Here is a 12,500-nt window from a genome sequence, read left to right as displayed (position 1 = left end):
GTAACAGATCTTTGACAAGGGGCAACAATACGTCTTTCCACTATATTTATGCGACGGTTTCCTTTTTCCCTCAGAAGGTCAAGAGTACTGTACCCTCAGACAGGGCACACCTCTAATGGGTATTCAGATGTCAATAATGCGGGATGGGATGATATGTGGAGGCTCTCTCTCTCGCTCTCCCCCGCCCGGTGCTAATTGCTTTCCAGTGTCCGTGGAGCAGACGGCCGTATATCATTCACTCCCCGCACGGGCGTGCGACGCTGCCAGGCGTGAAACGTTTCTCGATATTTAATGCATTTCGCTCGGGCGCCGAAGGTTTAAGTCATCAGCAATGACCTACGCGTTTCATTATCTGGCTGTCCAAACGGCCGTTCGTGCCGGGGAATAAATTGCGTTTCTCGTTATGTACTGTCATGCCCAGGCTCCCCCGCTCCCCGCGTAAGAGAGGAGACGGTGTCAATTTCTCTCAGGCGCGCGCCCGGGAGCGGCTAAACGCCGTGTGTGTGTGTGTGTGTGTGTGTGTGTGTGTGTGTGTGAAAGAGAGTGTGTCTGAGCCGTGTCCACCATTACACCTGTATCGGTGGAACGGATGGAAAGGAAAGTGCTAAAATTAGAGGGGGGAAAACCCAGAGAATGTGTGTGTGTGTGTGTGTGTGTGTGTGTGTGTGTGAGTTGGTGGGTGCGTGCGTTGGTACGTGTGTGTGTGTGTGTGTGTGTGCGGATGTGCGTGAGTGTGTATGTGTGTGGGTTTGTGCGGTGTGTGTGTGTATGTGCATGCTTGTGTGTGTGTGTGTGTGTGGGTTTGTGCGGTGTGTGTGTGTATGTGCATGCGTGTGTGTGTGTATGCGCGTGGGCATGTGTGTGTGTGTGTATGTGTGTTTGTGTGGTGTGAGTGTGTGTGTATGTGCATGCGTGTGTGTGTGTGTGTGTGTATGTGCATGCGTGTGTGTGTGTGTGTGTGTGTGTGTGTGTGTGTGTATGCGTGCGTGCATGCGATTGGGCGGGCGTGTGTGCACACGCGTGTGCGAGTGCTGTTCGGGGAGGGTGAATCAATGGAAGTGACAGTCTATATTTGTCTGCATGAAGTTATCAGGGGCTGCTGCTGTAAGACACTGCGCTCTCTCTACCGTTTCAGCAACCGCGGGGATCACTATCCATCACCGCGCACAGCCGCGCGCGCCAGGAATAACAATCCCCCCGCTCTCACCTGACTTCAATTAGGGCCCGCCCGGCCTTCCAAATCACCCAAAAACAAACGCACATTTATATCACCGCGTAAAGAATGTTATTCATTCACATGAATTTTAGTTGCCGGTATTTGTCACGTCGGCCAGTGTCTGCCACTTAAACCGACCGAGACCGACATTCTCCGTCATTTACAGCATCATCGGAGGTGGGCATTTATTAGAGCACTGTTTAAAAAAAAAAAAAAAAAAACAGAAAAAAGAAAAAAAAATGTCATATTAACATTAACTGAGCACAACACCTCCCCTTTCTTTATTCAAATGCAAAGTTTGACTTTTACAAATGTAAAGAGTACCCTGTAATTAAATTCCGCACCGATATTCAAAGGAGAGGGGAAGCTTAATCTTACTGGGAATACATTATACCCTAATGCAATAAAGATACAGTATCATAAATCAGAGCACTGACACCGTTCAGACAGCGAGTACCTCTCCCTCTCTTCCTCTCCCTTTCTCTCTCCTTCAATCACTCACTCTCCCTCTGACTCCCTCCCCTTCCAACTCTCCCTCCCTCCCTCCCTCCCTTGCCCTCTCTCCCTTCCTTCCTCCCTCCCTCCCTCCCTCCCTCTTTCCCTTTCCCTCTCCCTCTCTCTCTCTCTCTCCCTCTCCCTCCCTCCCTCTCTCTCTCCCTCTCTCTCTTTCTCTCTCTCTCCCTCTCCCTCCCTCTCTCTCTCAGAGGAGAAACAGGCTCAGCTGGGCGGTGTTAATGGTGGTGAAGATGCGGGCGAGCTCCAGACGCACAGAGATGCGATGACATTTGGCGTGGGGCGGGTGCGGTCTAAGAGTGTCTGGGGACTTCCACCTGCGTAACTCCTCTCCCCAAACCCCCGCCCTGGCCCGGAGGCCCGGGCCGTACCTGCAGGGCCCCAGGGCGGGGGTGAGGGATGCCTCCAGCGCACAGAGGGGGCCGCGGGGTTCATTATGCGATAAGCAGCGCGAATCAGGGATCCATCACTGCCAGGGCTCAGGGCTGGCCCGCGCTATCAAACACAGCTGCGAACACAAAACAGCCGCCGCAGACGGAAAATGGGCTCCAGTAAAACGCAGGCAGGGGACGGCCGCGGAATATTAAGGAGGCCGGGCCGCCTCTGTGGAACGGGGAGCGCGGGGGGGGCGGCCGGGCTGATTATCAACCCCTAATGTATGCCAGCGCGTATCCCTGCTCCTCTGTCCGTGTGTGTGTGTGGTGTGTGTGCGGGTGAGGGTGTGTGTGTGTGTGTGTGTGTGTGTGTGTGTGTGTGTGCGCGGGTGAGTGTGTGTGGGTGTGTGTGTCCGTGTACATATGTGTGTGTACGCCTGTGTCCCTGTGTCCGTGTCCCTGTGTGTGTGCATGTGTCCATGTGTGCGTGTGTGTGTATGCACGTGTGTGCGTGTACGTGTGTGTATGCTTGAGTGTTAGTGTCTGTCAGTGACTGTATGTACATGTTAGTGGGCATATCGGTGCAAGCATGTGCACAACTGTATTTGCGTATGACAAGAAAAGCATGTCTGTGTGGGTTAGTGGGCATGTTAGTGTGTGTGTGTGTGTGTGTGTGTGTGTGTAGGTTGCACAAAGTACGTGTGAGCATATTCATGTGAGCCGTGTGCGTGTGTGAGTGTGCCAGACACACTGCTCCCTCTTATTTTGTTTAGTCTAAACAGGCACGCTGCCGTCTAGCTCCAGAGCACTGGGATGAGGCAGGCTTGTCTGATACCAGAGCTGGCACATATCAGTAAAACCACTTTCCAGAGCAGAGAGAGAGAAAGAGAGGGAGGGAGGGGGTGAGAGAGGGAGGGAGAGAGAGAGAGAGAGAGAGGGAGGGAGGGAGGGGGAGGGGGGAGAGAGAGAGGGAGGGAAAGAGAGAGAGGGAGGGAGAGAGAGATAAATGGAGAGGGAGAGAAAAAGAGAGAAGGAGGGAGAGAGAGTGATAGAGAGAGAGAGAGAGAGAGCCTCATTTGTAAACACGGCGGTATTAGGAGTCTTCTTACAAAGCCTCCACCCCTCCCCTCATTTTATAAAAGGAAATATCTATCAAGTCTTCACATAAATCTCGGGATTTAAAATGTATGGAGTCCGTGTCACTTAAATGGGTCATATTCGGGCACTGGAGAAATAGTACTGAGGAGCAATTGTGGTTAACAGCTGTGACACATAAGCGAGGAGAGAGATCAGATTATGGGTGGGTAATATTGTCTGCTGGCCCCGTTCAGCGCTGTCATTTTGCCTGGGCAAAGGGAGCATTTTTTCTCTTAATCTCTCTTCCGCAGAAACAAACAGAGACCACCGCCACTACCCCATCCACGACACTGTACAATACACAGGCCGTAAACGCATTCTGGCATCAGCAATCCGTTTACAGTACGTCAAGAAACGGGGGCCGGGGTGGCACCCGTCACCGGAAAACAAATGACGATCTGTCGGGAAATGTGTAAATAAAAATAAAATAAAGAAACAGTGCTGCCAAATGGAAAAGGGAAGAAAATGAAATAACTCGGATACAAATGGAGGTTATTTCTGGACCGTCGCCGGTTTTTAATCCCTCGACAAAAGCCCCCCCTTCTGCAGCGGGCGAGCCTGTGGCTAGCGCCACTCATTGTCAATGTGACACACGGCGGTCGCAGACTGGAGTCCACAGCGGCGTGCCGCGGCTGCTAGCACGTTAGCGCCCAGAAGCACGTTAGCGCCCGCGAGCAGGCGAGGCGCCGGGTGACATTCTCGGGGGTGTCGTCTGGAGCGCTCCCTCCCGGGCAGACGAGCGTGAGGCTCGCTCCGTCCCGCGCCCCCCCCCCCGCCCCCCGCCAGCCGCGCGGGAGCGGCAGGTGGCTGAGCGCGCTTGCCTCTCGCCCTCCGCCGCCCCTCTCCCATTTCAAATATTTATTTTAGAGTCTGGAGCTCCACCGGCTCTGCAGGCCGGGCTGTTATTTAAGGTCACGACCGACAGACACGGGGAGCCAGAACACTCTGCAGGGAGGGCCCTGCTTTATTTTGCGCCATCTAGAGGTGAAATCGAGGCACTGCAGTTATATTGGGGGAACCAATCATTCAATGTGGGGTAAGGGGGGGAGGAATGGCCTAGCTACAGTTTCTGCACAGCACAGAACAAAAAGCGTAAATGTACATCAACAAAAAAAATGTATCCCCTTTCTACATTTTCGGTTGAAACCGAAATTGTCTGGTATCTAACAAAAAATGATGTCCCCGTCACTCGCCTGCTCTACTGTATGTACCTGCCTCGTACATTCCCGTAAACAAATTAGCGAACGCGTTTCATCTAAATAACGTTCCAGGAGTCCCCCCGGGCTGCCTGCCAGAGCTGTCAAGGTGGGATTCGCAGCGTAAGCCGTTAGCGGGTAATTATCAAGCATTTCATCTTTTTAAAAAGCGTCTTTTCATCCCGCGTTCAGTCGCTGAGCCCGAGGTCTGCCCTGCTCCTGCAGAGTGATGAGGCACTTCAGCTAACTGATGAATCAGAGGACTCAGTGGGGCTACAGGAGTACCTCATCAACGGGCACGCGATGGCCAATTACGCACCCCCCTGTTGGGACGGCTGTCCCAATCTGCACAGACAGCATCCTACATCTACACGCACAACCCAGTTGAAGTTCATCATGTCCTCTGCCAGTACAAGACTGGAAAATGTACATAAAAAAAAAAATAAATAAAAATAAAAAGAATTAAAAAAAAAAATAGGCCCTGGTCCTTATCTTTGTTGTACGGGTAGCAATTGAAATTGTACTTCCCTCTAGGGTCTTTCAGCGCACTTATCCCTGGTTATGGGTATGCACTTTGTTGTACGTCGCTCTGGATAAGAGCGTCTGCCAAATGCCATTAATGTAATGTAATGTAATGTTAAGTTGTTCTGTCATTAGGACAATAAAGCAAAACCTAGCGGATGTGGCGTTGCATATCTCACGCACTCCGTGAACGAGCCATCACTCGGTCACACTTGCCGTTTCCCTGCAGCAAAGTATCTGGTGGCACCCAAAAACTGCACGGTTTGCAAAATGCTCTTCACAAGCCAATGGTAGGTCACTGAATGACATCACAGACACGTGGTCCATATTTCTTCTTCAGTCTATATCTGCAGCTCTTCCATTACATTACATTACATTACATTACATTAATGGCATTTGACAGACGCTCTTATCCAGAGCGACAGTTGACTAAGACTAAGACTAGACTAAGCAGGAGACAATCCTCCCCTGGAGCAATGCAGAGTTAAGGGTCTTGCTCAAGGACCCAACGGCTGTGCGAATCTTATTGTGGCTACACCGGGGATCGAACCACCGACCTTGCAGGTCCCAGTCATGTACCCTAACCACAACGCTACAGGCCGCCCATGAGTGCTGCTCTGCGCCCCCTGCTGGTAGGGGAAGCTCCCTGCACTGGCTCAGGTACACAGCGGCCCCTGTGTGTATCCAGCACACACCTGCGGTTTCCCACGGATACGCAGACCGTATGGAGGTTCAATGGGCAGGAGGACCGGTCTGGCACTAGGCCAGGCCGGAGAGACAGAGAGAGCGCTGGGATTGTTTCCTCAGGAAAACAGCAGGGCCTGACCTTGGCCCTAACGTCTTCCAGCCCTGGACCTCTGCCAAAGCCACAAATGCTCAACTGTGTCCGACCAGCATGACCGCAAATCCCACCCCCTATATGTGTCAATGAGCCAGGGAGGGGGGCACCACAATTAACTGCTGACTTGACCCCTCCCCATCTTGTATGGACGCACATCTTAGCCAACGAGCATCCATACAAGCCAGCAGACATTTTTTTCTTAACTGCTGCCAAGATATGAACGCGAGTGTGCGCATCGCATTGAACTAGATGATTAGTTGGAGGGGGTTCAGAAGGTAACACTGTGAACGCATTAAGCAGGGCTGCCCAATCCAGTTCCTGGAGATCTACCATCCTCTATGTTTTCACGTCAACCCTAATGTGACACACCTGATTCTACTAATTAGGAGCTCAACAAGCTGGTGAATATGACATGCTTCATCAGGGTTGGAATGAAAACCTACAGGATGGTAGATCTCCAGAAATGGGGTTGGGCAGCCCTGGTATAAATGATATCTGATTGACTGCCAAAATAAGTAAGATTACGATTACCGATTCATATTTATATTTTAGTAGGGACTGTGATTGGACATTTTAATACTAATGTTTGGACAATTACATTACATTACATTAATGGCATTTGGCAGACGCTCTTAACCAGAGCAACGTACAGTTGATTAGACTAAGCAGGAGACAATTCTCCCCTGGAGCAATGCAGGGTTAAGGGCCTTGCTCAAGGGCCCTGCTGTGCGGATCTTATTGTGGCTACACCGGGATTAGAACCACCGACCTTGCGTGGCCCAGTCATGTACCTTAACCACTACACTACAGGCTGCCCCAATTCACACAGATATTATAACAATGAGGATTAGGATTATGACAACAATAACAATAATAATAATTATAATAATAATAATAATAATAATTTTATACTGCTGAATATTTACTGGGTAAGGAAATTCCTATAAAAGGTAGGACAGCGGGCCTGCCCAGCCCCATTTCTGTAGATCTATCGTCCTGTAGGTTTTCATTCCAACCCCGATAAAGCACATCATATTCACCAGCTTGTTGAGCTCCTAATTAGTAGAATCAGGTGTGTCACATTAGGGTTGAAGTGAAAACATAGAGGATGGTAGATCTCCAGGAACTGGATTGGGCAGCCCTGGCTTAAAGGGATAATAAACACTAAATCACTTTTTTTTGGTTCTAAATCTGAGTGTCTCGTCTCCATTTTATAGATCACTTTAGTTGTTAGAAGAAATGAAGATGTAATTGAGCCGTGCCACCGCATTTTCTGCAAAAGAAAAAAGTTCTGCTGCCCAAAGATGAAAAATTTCATTTAGTTTCATTTGGATCCCGACCCCTGATTGTGATGTGAAAGTAGGTAAACCAAAAAGACATTTATGTAAGCAAGTCAACACCCCAACTCCACCCCTCTTGTTGAATTTGCTTGGAAATGCTTCATAATATGGAAATAAGGTGATGCCGAAACGTTTAATGAAACAAAAGTGTGTGAAGTCAGTACTGACCTGTGTGGGGGCGCAGGTGTGGGGTCTGTACTGACCTGTGTGGGAGCGCAGGTGTGGGGTCTGTACTGACCTGTGTGGGAGCGCAGGTGTGGGGTCTGTACTGACCTGTGTGGGAGCGCAGGTGTGGGGTCTGTACTGACCTGTGTGGGAGCGCAGGTGGCGTTTGAGGGCGGTGTGGCTGGGGAAGGTGCGGTTGCACTCGCTGCAGATGTAGCTCCGCACACCGGCGTGGACCTCCATGTGCTGCTGCAGGGCCGTCTGCGTCTGGAAGCGCTTCCCACACAGCAGGCAGAAGATGGCCATGTCTGAGCCTGAGAGAGAGACAGTACAGTATCAATACACACACACACACACACACAGCCATGTCTGAGCCTGAGAGAGAGACAGTACAGTATCAATACACACACACACAGCCATGTCTGAGCCTGAGAGACAGTACAGTATTAACACACACACACACACACACACACACACACACACACACACACACACACAGCCATGTCTGAGCCTGAGAGCACGCACATGCACACACACACACACACACACACACACACACACACACACTCAACTGTGTCCGACCAGCAGCTTTTAAACATTCGGTGGGAAGGTCATAAACGTTCCTGAAATCGCTCGGTGTCATACCCGACACAGCGCGAGCGTTTCACCCGCCCCGCCCGTTCCACTTCACGCAGAGCGCCAACACGAGCGTGCATGCCGGAGCCTCCAACAGGAGGCCTCTTCAACGGTGCTTCAGAACAACCGCAACGAGAAAATACATCACAAAGGAGGGCTTCAGCATCAAAAAAAGAAATTACACACACGACAGGCCTGGAATAAAAATACAATTTGACTAGTATATACATCGTAGAACTCAACAGTGTCATCTTCTCCTGATACTGTACCAACACAAAGTCCTCTCCAGTGAATGCAATGTGGATAGTGCGCATCAAGTGGGCACGGCGAGTCAGTCGGATCTCTGTCCACAAGAGGGCAGCACCGATACAACGCCGGTTATGGTGGTTACGCGGGAGTGCACAGGACGGGCAAACAGGCTTTTTATAACCGTGCCTCAGACACGAAATTCATCTCCCAAAACACATCCATTTAATTACAATCAAACCCAGCTCCAGGTGATCCTTCTTTATCTAAAATACTATGGCCCCCTCTGAGGGAACTGAGGTATGCCAGCCGTTTTCATTAGTTCCAACTTCAGAAACAAACATACGAGCGCGCACACACACACACACACACACACACACACACACACAGTCGTGTGCGCACGCACACGCATTCACACTTTTTCAATTACCGGGCTCCTGAGAACTCAGGGGGGAAGGCAAAGTGTTTAGAGCTCAGCCTCCATTTCATCAGTCAATAGCGCATCTTTCCAGCAAAGCTGCCGCTAATTTAAAAATCCATGAGAACCCAGAGCCACATGCTCATAAACGCGCGAGGGGAAAAGAGAGAGAGAGAGGGAGAGAGAGAGAGGGAGGGAGGGAGGGAGAGAGAAAGAGAGAGTGTGAGAGAGAGAGGCAAAGAGCCAGCTATCCCTCCCAAATCAATCATGACCAGCCTCTGCACAGAGTGAAGAAAAACAAAACAACAAAAAAAAGCAGGACTACAGGAATAGAGGGCCCTCTACTTAAGTAATCTAAGACGCTGCGTCGGGAAGGCCAGTTCAGCACAACACACAGGCTAGCAACAGTCAAACATTTCCAGAGTTCAGCCTGCACATGTAGCTTTCAATGAGTACTTCTTTTTATTCACCCCCCACCCCCCCCACCCCCCACCCCCACTTCATCAATGAAAGACAGCCATTGATTGGGCAGGGGAGGGGGGAGGGGAGGGGAGGGGGGGGGCGAGGGGGCATTGAAGCAGGTTTGAGTGACAGGCGTGTGTCTTTAACGCACGGGTGACAGTTTCAGAATGATGGTTGTGCGGTGGCTTCGCACAAAGAGAGGAGAAAGAAAAACGGAGAGAAAGGGAGAGGAGATGAAAGGGGAATGAACGACCGACTGGACATACTGTACTCCAGTAGGAGAAATTGTAAGCTCACTTCAACCGGAATTCATCTAGAAATAGACATTCATAATAGGACATCTATACAAGCTAGAATATCATGAAGGACAAAGCATTGGCGTTTTGCAGTCCTCCAAATGAACTAAAACCCCCTTAAGTCCTCCATGAACGTTCCACAAATGTCCTTTCTGTGACAATACAGTGCACAGTGGAACTCTTTTTTGGGGGGGGGGAAAATACACCCCCACCCGCCCCATACAATACTGTATGCAGGAAATGGGATGATGGGAGTTCGAATGTGTCAACTGTTGTCATGCGATGAAAGAAACACTCTCGGGAAACAGTTCCGCTGGACACCCACAGCGACACATAGAGCATCCAGCTAAACCATCAAGACATAAGTACTGGAGACAGCCTCCGCATACCGGTTTCATGGACTCTAACGGGAGCTTCTGAGAAGCCAACACCTGGAGGCCACCATGTTTGACGATGGGGCATTTTGGAACCAGAGCGTAGTAACGAATACGAGAATGAACCAGAGGCTTGATAACCTGCAATACCTCCGGTAACCACTGAAGTTTGTGAGCGTCTGGGGGAACTGAACATGTTTCCTGGGGTCTGTTTTCATTGGGCAGCAGCCTTGCACATGACTGTGGCGCCACAGGTGACCGTTGTTATTTCACGGGTGGCGAGAAGCAGGGCGTGCCGTTTGGCGTACACGTGCGTCTCTCTCTCTCTCTCCAGATGAGAAAGACCTGCCCTTTCACCTCTGCTACCTTTCCCGCCTCCTGTAATTCCGCGCTAATACAATAATCCAGATTCATTCCCGGTTCCCGCGTGCGGGATTACAGGGGCGGGCGACCTGCTTCACCCAGGGAGCGCAGATCTGCTCAGGAGAAGCAGAGCCCCCGTCAGCTAAGAAATATATATATATATATTTTTTAATTAAAAATAAAAAGATTTAAAAAAGAAAAATCCCTTTCTTTTTCCTCGAACAAATTTGGAATGGTCAATTGGTCATAGACTTGTTTCACCACTGCGAAGCACCTGGTCTTTTTGAGAGTGCAGGCATGCGAGTCCTGCCAGCCACCGTTTCCCTCTGAAGTAGAGCAGCTGAGCAATGTCCAGTGTGAGTAATACAAGGCTGACACAGAAGGTGGTATGTTCACTCAGTCACGTCAAACCAGAAGTAAAGAAGCCACGTATAGTGATGGGGCCAATACCAGTGAGTGGGTATGTCGCTTAGCTTAGCTTAGCTTAGCTTAGCTTAGCCCCATTTCAATGACAGCACTGCGGCTGCTTATGCCCGGCCCTGGTGCAGGCGCTGGTACATCCAGGATTCGACACGGCGCAATGGGATGCATCGCTGCACAGAAACAAGGCATTAGCCAGACGAGCCACCCGGCAGGCCAGCTTCGATGACATTGGACGTCTTGACTTTTAAAAATACTTTCATTTTGCGGAGCAGAAAAAAAACAGCCAAAAAACCTCTTACATTTCATCCATGTTTGAGCCTTTCGAAAACGGAACGATCAGGAATATTAAATCTGACGGCGCGCGTCAAAAGAGGCACGAGGAAGACGTGGCGACGGACAGCCATTACGCTTCATAAAGTACTACTATGTTTGCTAATAATGACACTGCCGAGCAAATTGTTTTTTTCCCCCGATAACAACTTAATGTGCGGGGAGCACCTGCTGCACCTGAAGGCAGTGCTGACGAGACTGTCTGGTTGGATGTACCAAGCTGTTACAAATGAGTCTCATTTTTTCTGAAAAAAATGGCCGTCTATTCGTGCTTGTCGTTTTAATTTCGCAGCCCCCCGGTGTTGTTTCTTTGTTGATTGGGGGGGGGGGGCTCTTCTGAAGCCCCTTTTCACGTTGTGGCCCACCAGCTGAGCCGCGCGGTCGCTGAGCTGGAAGACCGGACGACTTAGGCAGCTGGCGAGGGCAGATCACAGGCGCCCGACCGATCGATCGATACGCCTCGACCGACGGGGGCAGGGGGCGTCCTGCTGGTTTAAACGCTCCCTCCGCGAATAATAACAAGTGAACAAACGCATCGCGACAACGTCCAGCGTGAGTAACAGAAGTGAACAAACGCATCTGGCCAACGTCCAGCGTGAGTGACAGAAGTGAACAAACGCATGTCGACAACGTCCAGCGTGAGTGACAGAAGTGAACAAACGCATCGCGACAACGTCCAGCGTGAGTAACAGAAGTGAACAAACGCATCGCGACATTGTCCGCCCAGTCATGTCAAACCAGAAGTAAAGAAGCCACGCATAATAATAGGGCCAATACCAGTGAGTGGGTACGTCGCTTAGCTTAGCCCCATTCTAATGACACCACCGCCAGGAGAAGAGCAGTACAGACAATTGCATGTCACAGAATGGGGGCCCTGGTGAACGCCAGAGAGAGTGGACTTTATGGCTTTTCTGGCATCGGCGGAATGAACAGCTACAGAAACACAGCATCAACCAAACTAGGGCTCAGTCACTTCCTGGAAAAGCCGAACAAATTATTTAAGAATGAAAGGGACAGGAGAAGTGGAGGGAGGAGATCGTGTTGCTGAGCCGGGAGGCTATTATGTTATAAAATGGAGTCAGGCTGGGCGGCACACGAATGAGAAAAAAAACACTAAACGAAGCGGTTAGCCACCGCCACCCGCTCCTGTGTTTCGGCATAATTTACCTCTCTCCTAACCCCCCACCCCACCCCCAATCTATTTATAATGCTGCCGGCTACTACTGAGGGAGGAGGGGGGGCCCCTCCCCTCCACTTTCACTTCTAAAACATTAACTTAATGGAGCTGAAGTGGCGGGCAGCGGTATTTAACCATGCTGAATAGGGCCGGTTAATGGAGAGAGATGCTTCTTGATAGGAGGTGTTGCCCCACCACGTGGCCTACTCTGGGGGGGGGACCTCGTCCTTCTACCCAGAGCCCTCGAGGAGCGGCGCAAGCCTCCGCGACCCACCCGAAAAATGACGAGGCCTTGCAGTGGATAGGCGCCGCAGCATCGACGAGCGCGAGGCAAAAATCTCACCGGCACGGCGCAGAAGAGAAGAGGAGAGCCGGTGAAATATTATTAGAACAGAACCCATCAATTTGAGCAAATAGCCATTCATCACTCTCATTCCACCATGTTATTTCATGTGAACGGCGAAATATGAA

General features: G+C 50.5%; 1 protein-coding gene across 2 annotated transcripts in view; it reads right to left on the bottom strand.

Annotated features, from left to right (window-relative positions):
• Positions 1 to 12,500, bottom strand: part of zbtb16a (zinc finger and BTB domain containing 16a) — a 130,743-nt gene that overhangs the window by 3,128 nt on the left and 115,115 nt on the right. For both annotated transcript variants that reach the window (XM_061249243.1, XM_061249241.1), the window contains exon 5: positions 7,448 to 7,618. In XM_061249243.1, coding sequence (XP_061105227.1) covers positions 7,448 to 7,618 — 171 coding nt within the window. The remainder of the gene's footprint in view (positions 1 to 7,447; positions 7,619 to 12,500) is intronic.

Source organism: Conger conger, chromosome 7, assembly GCF_963514075.1.
Source record: "Conger conger chromosome 7, fConCon1.1, whole genome shotgun sequence".
Lineage (NCBI taxonomy): Eukaryota > Metazoa > Chordata > Actinopteri > Anguilliformes > Congridae > Conger > Conger conger.
This window is presented reverse-complemented; position numbering and strand designations above follow the sequence as displayed.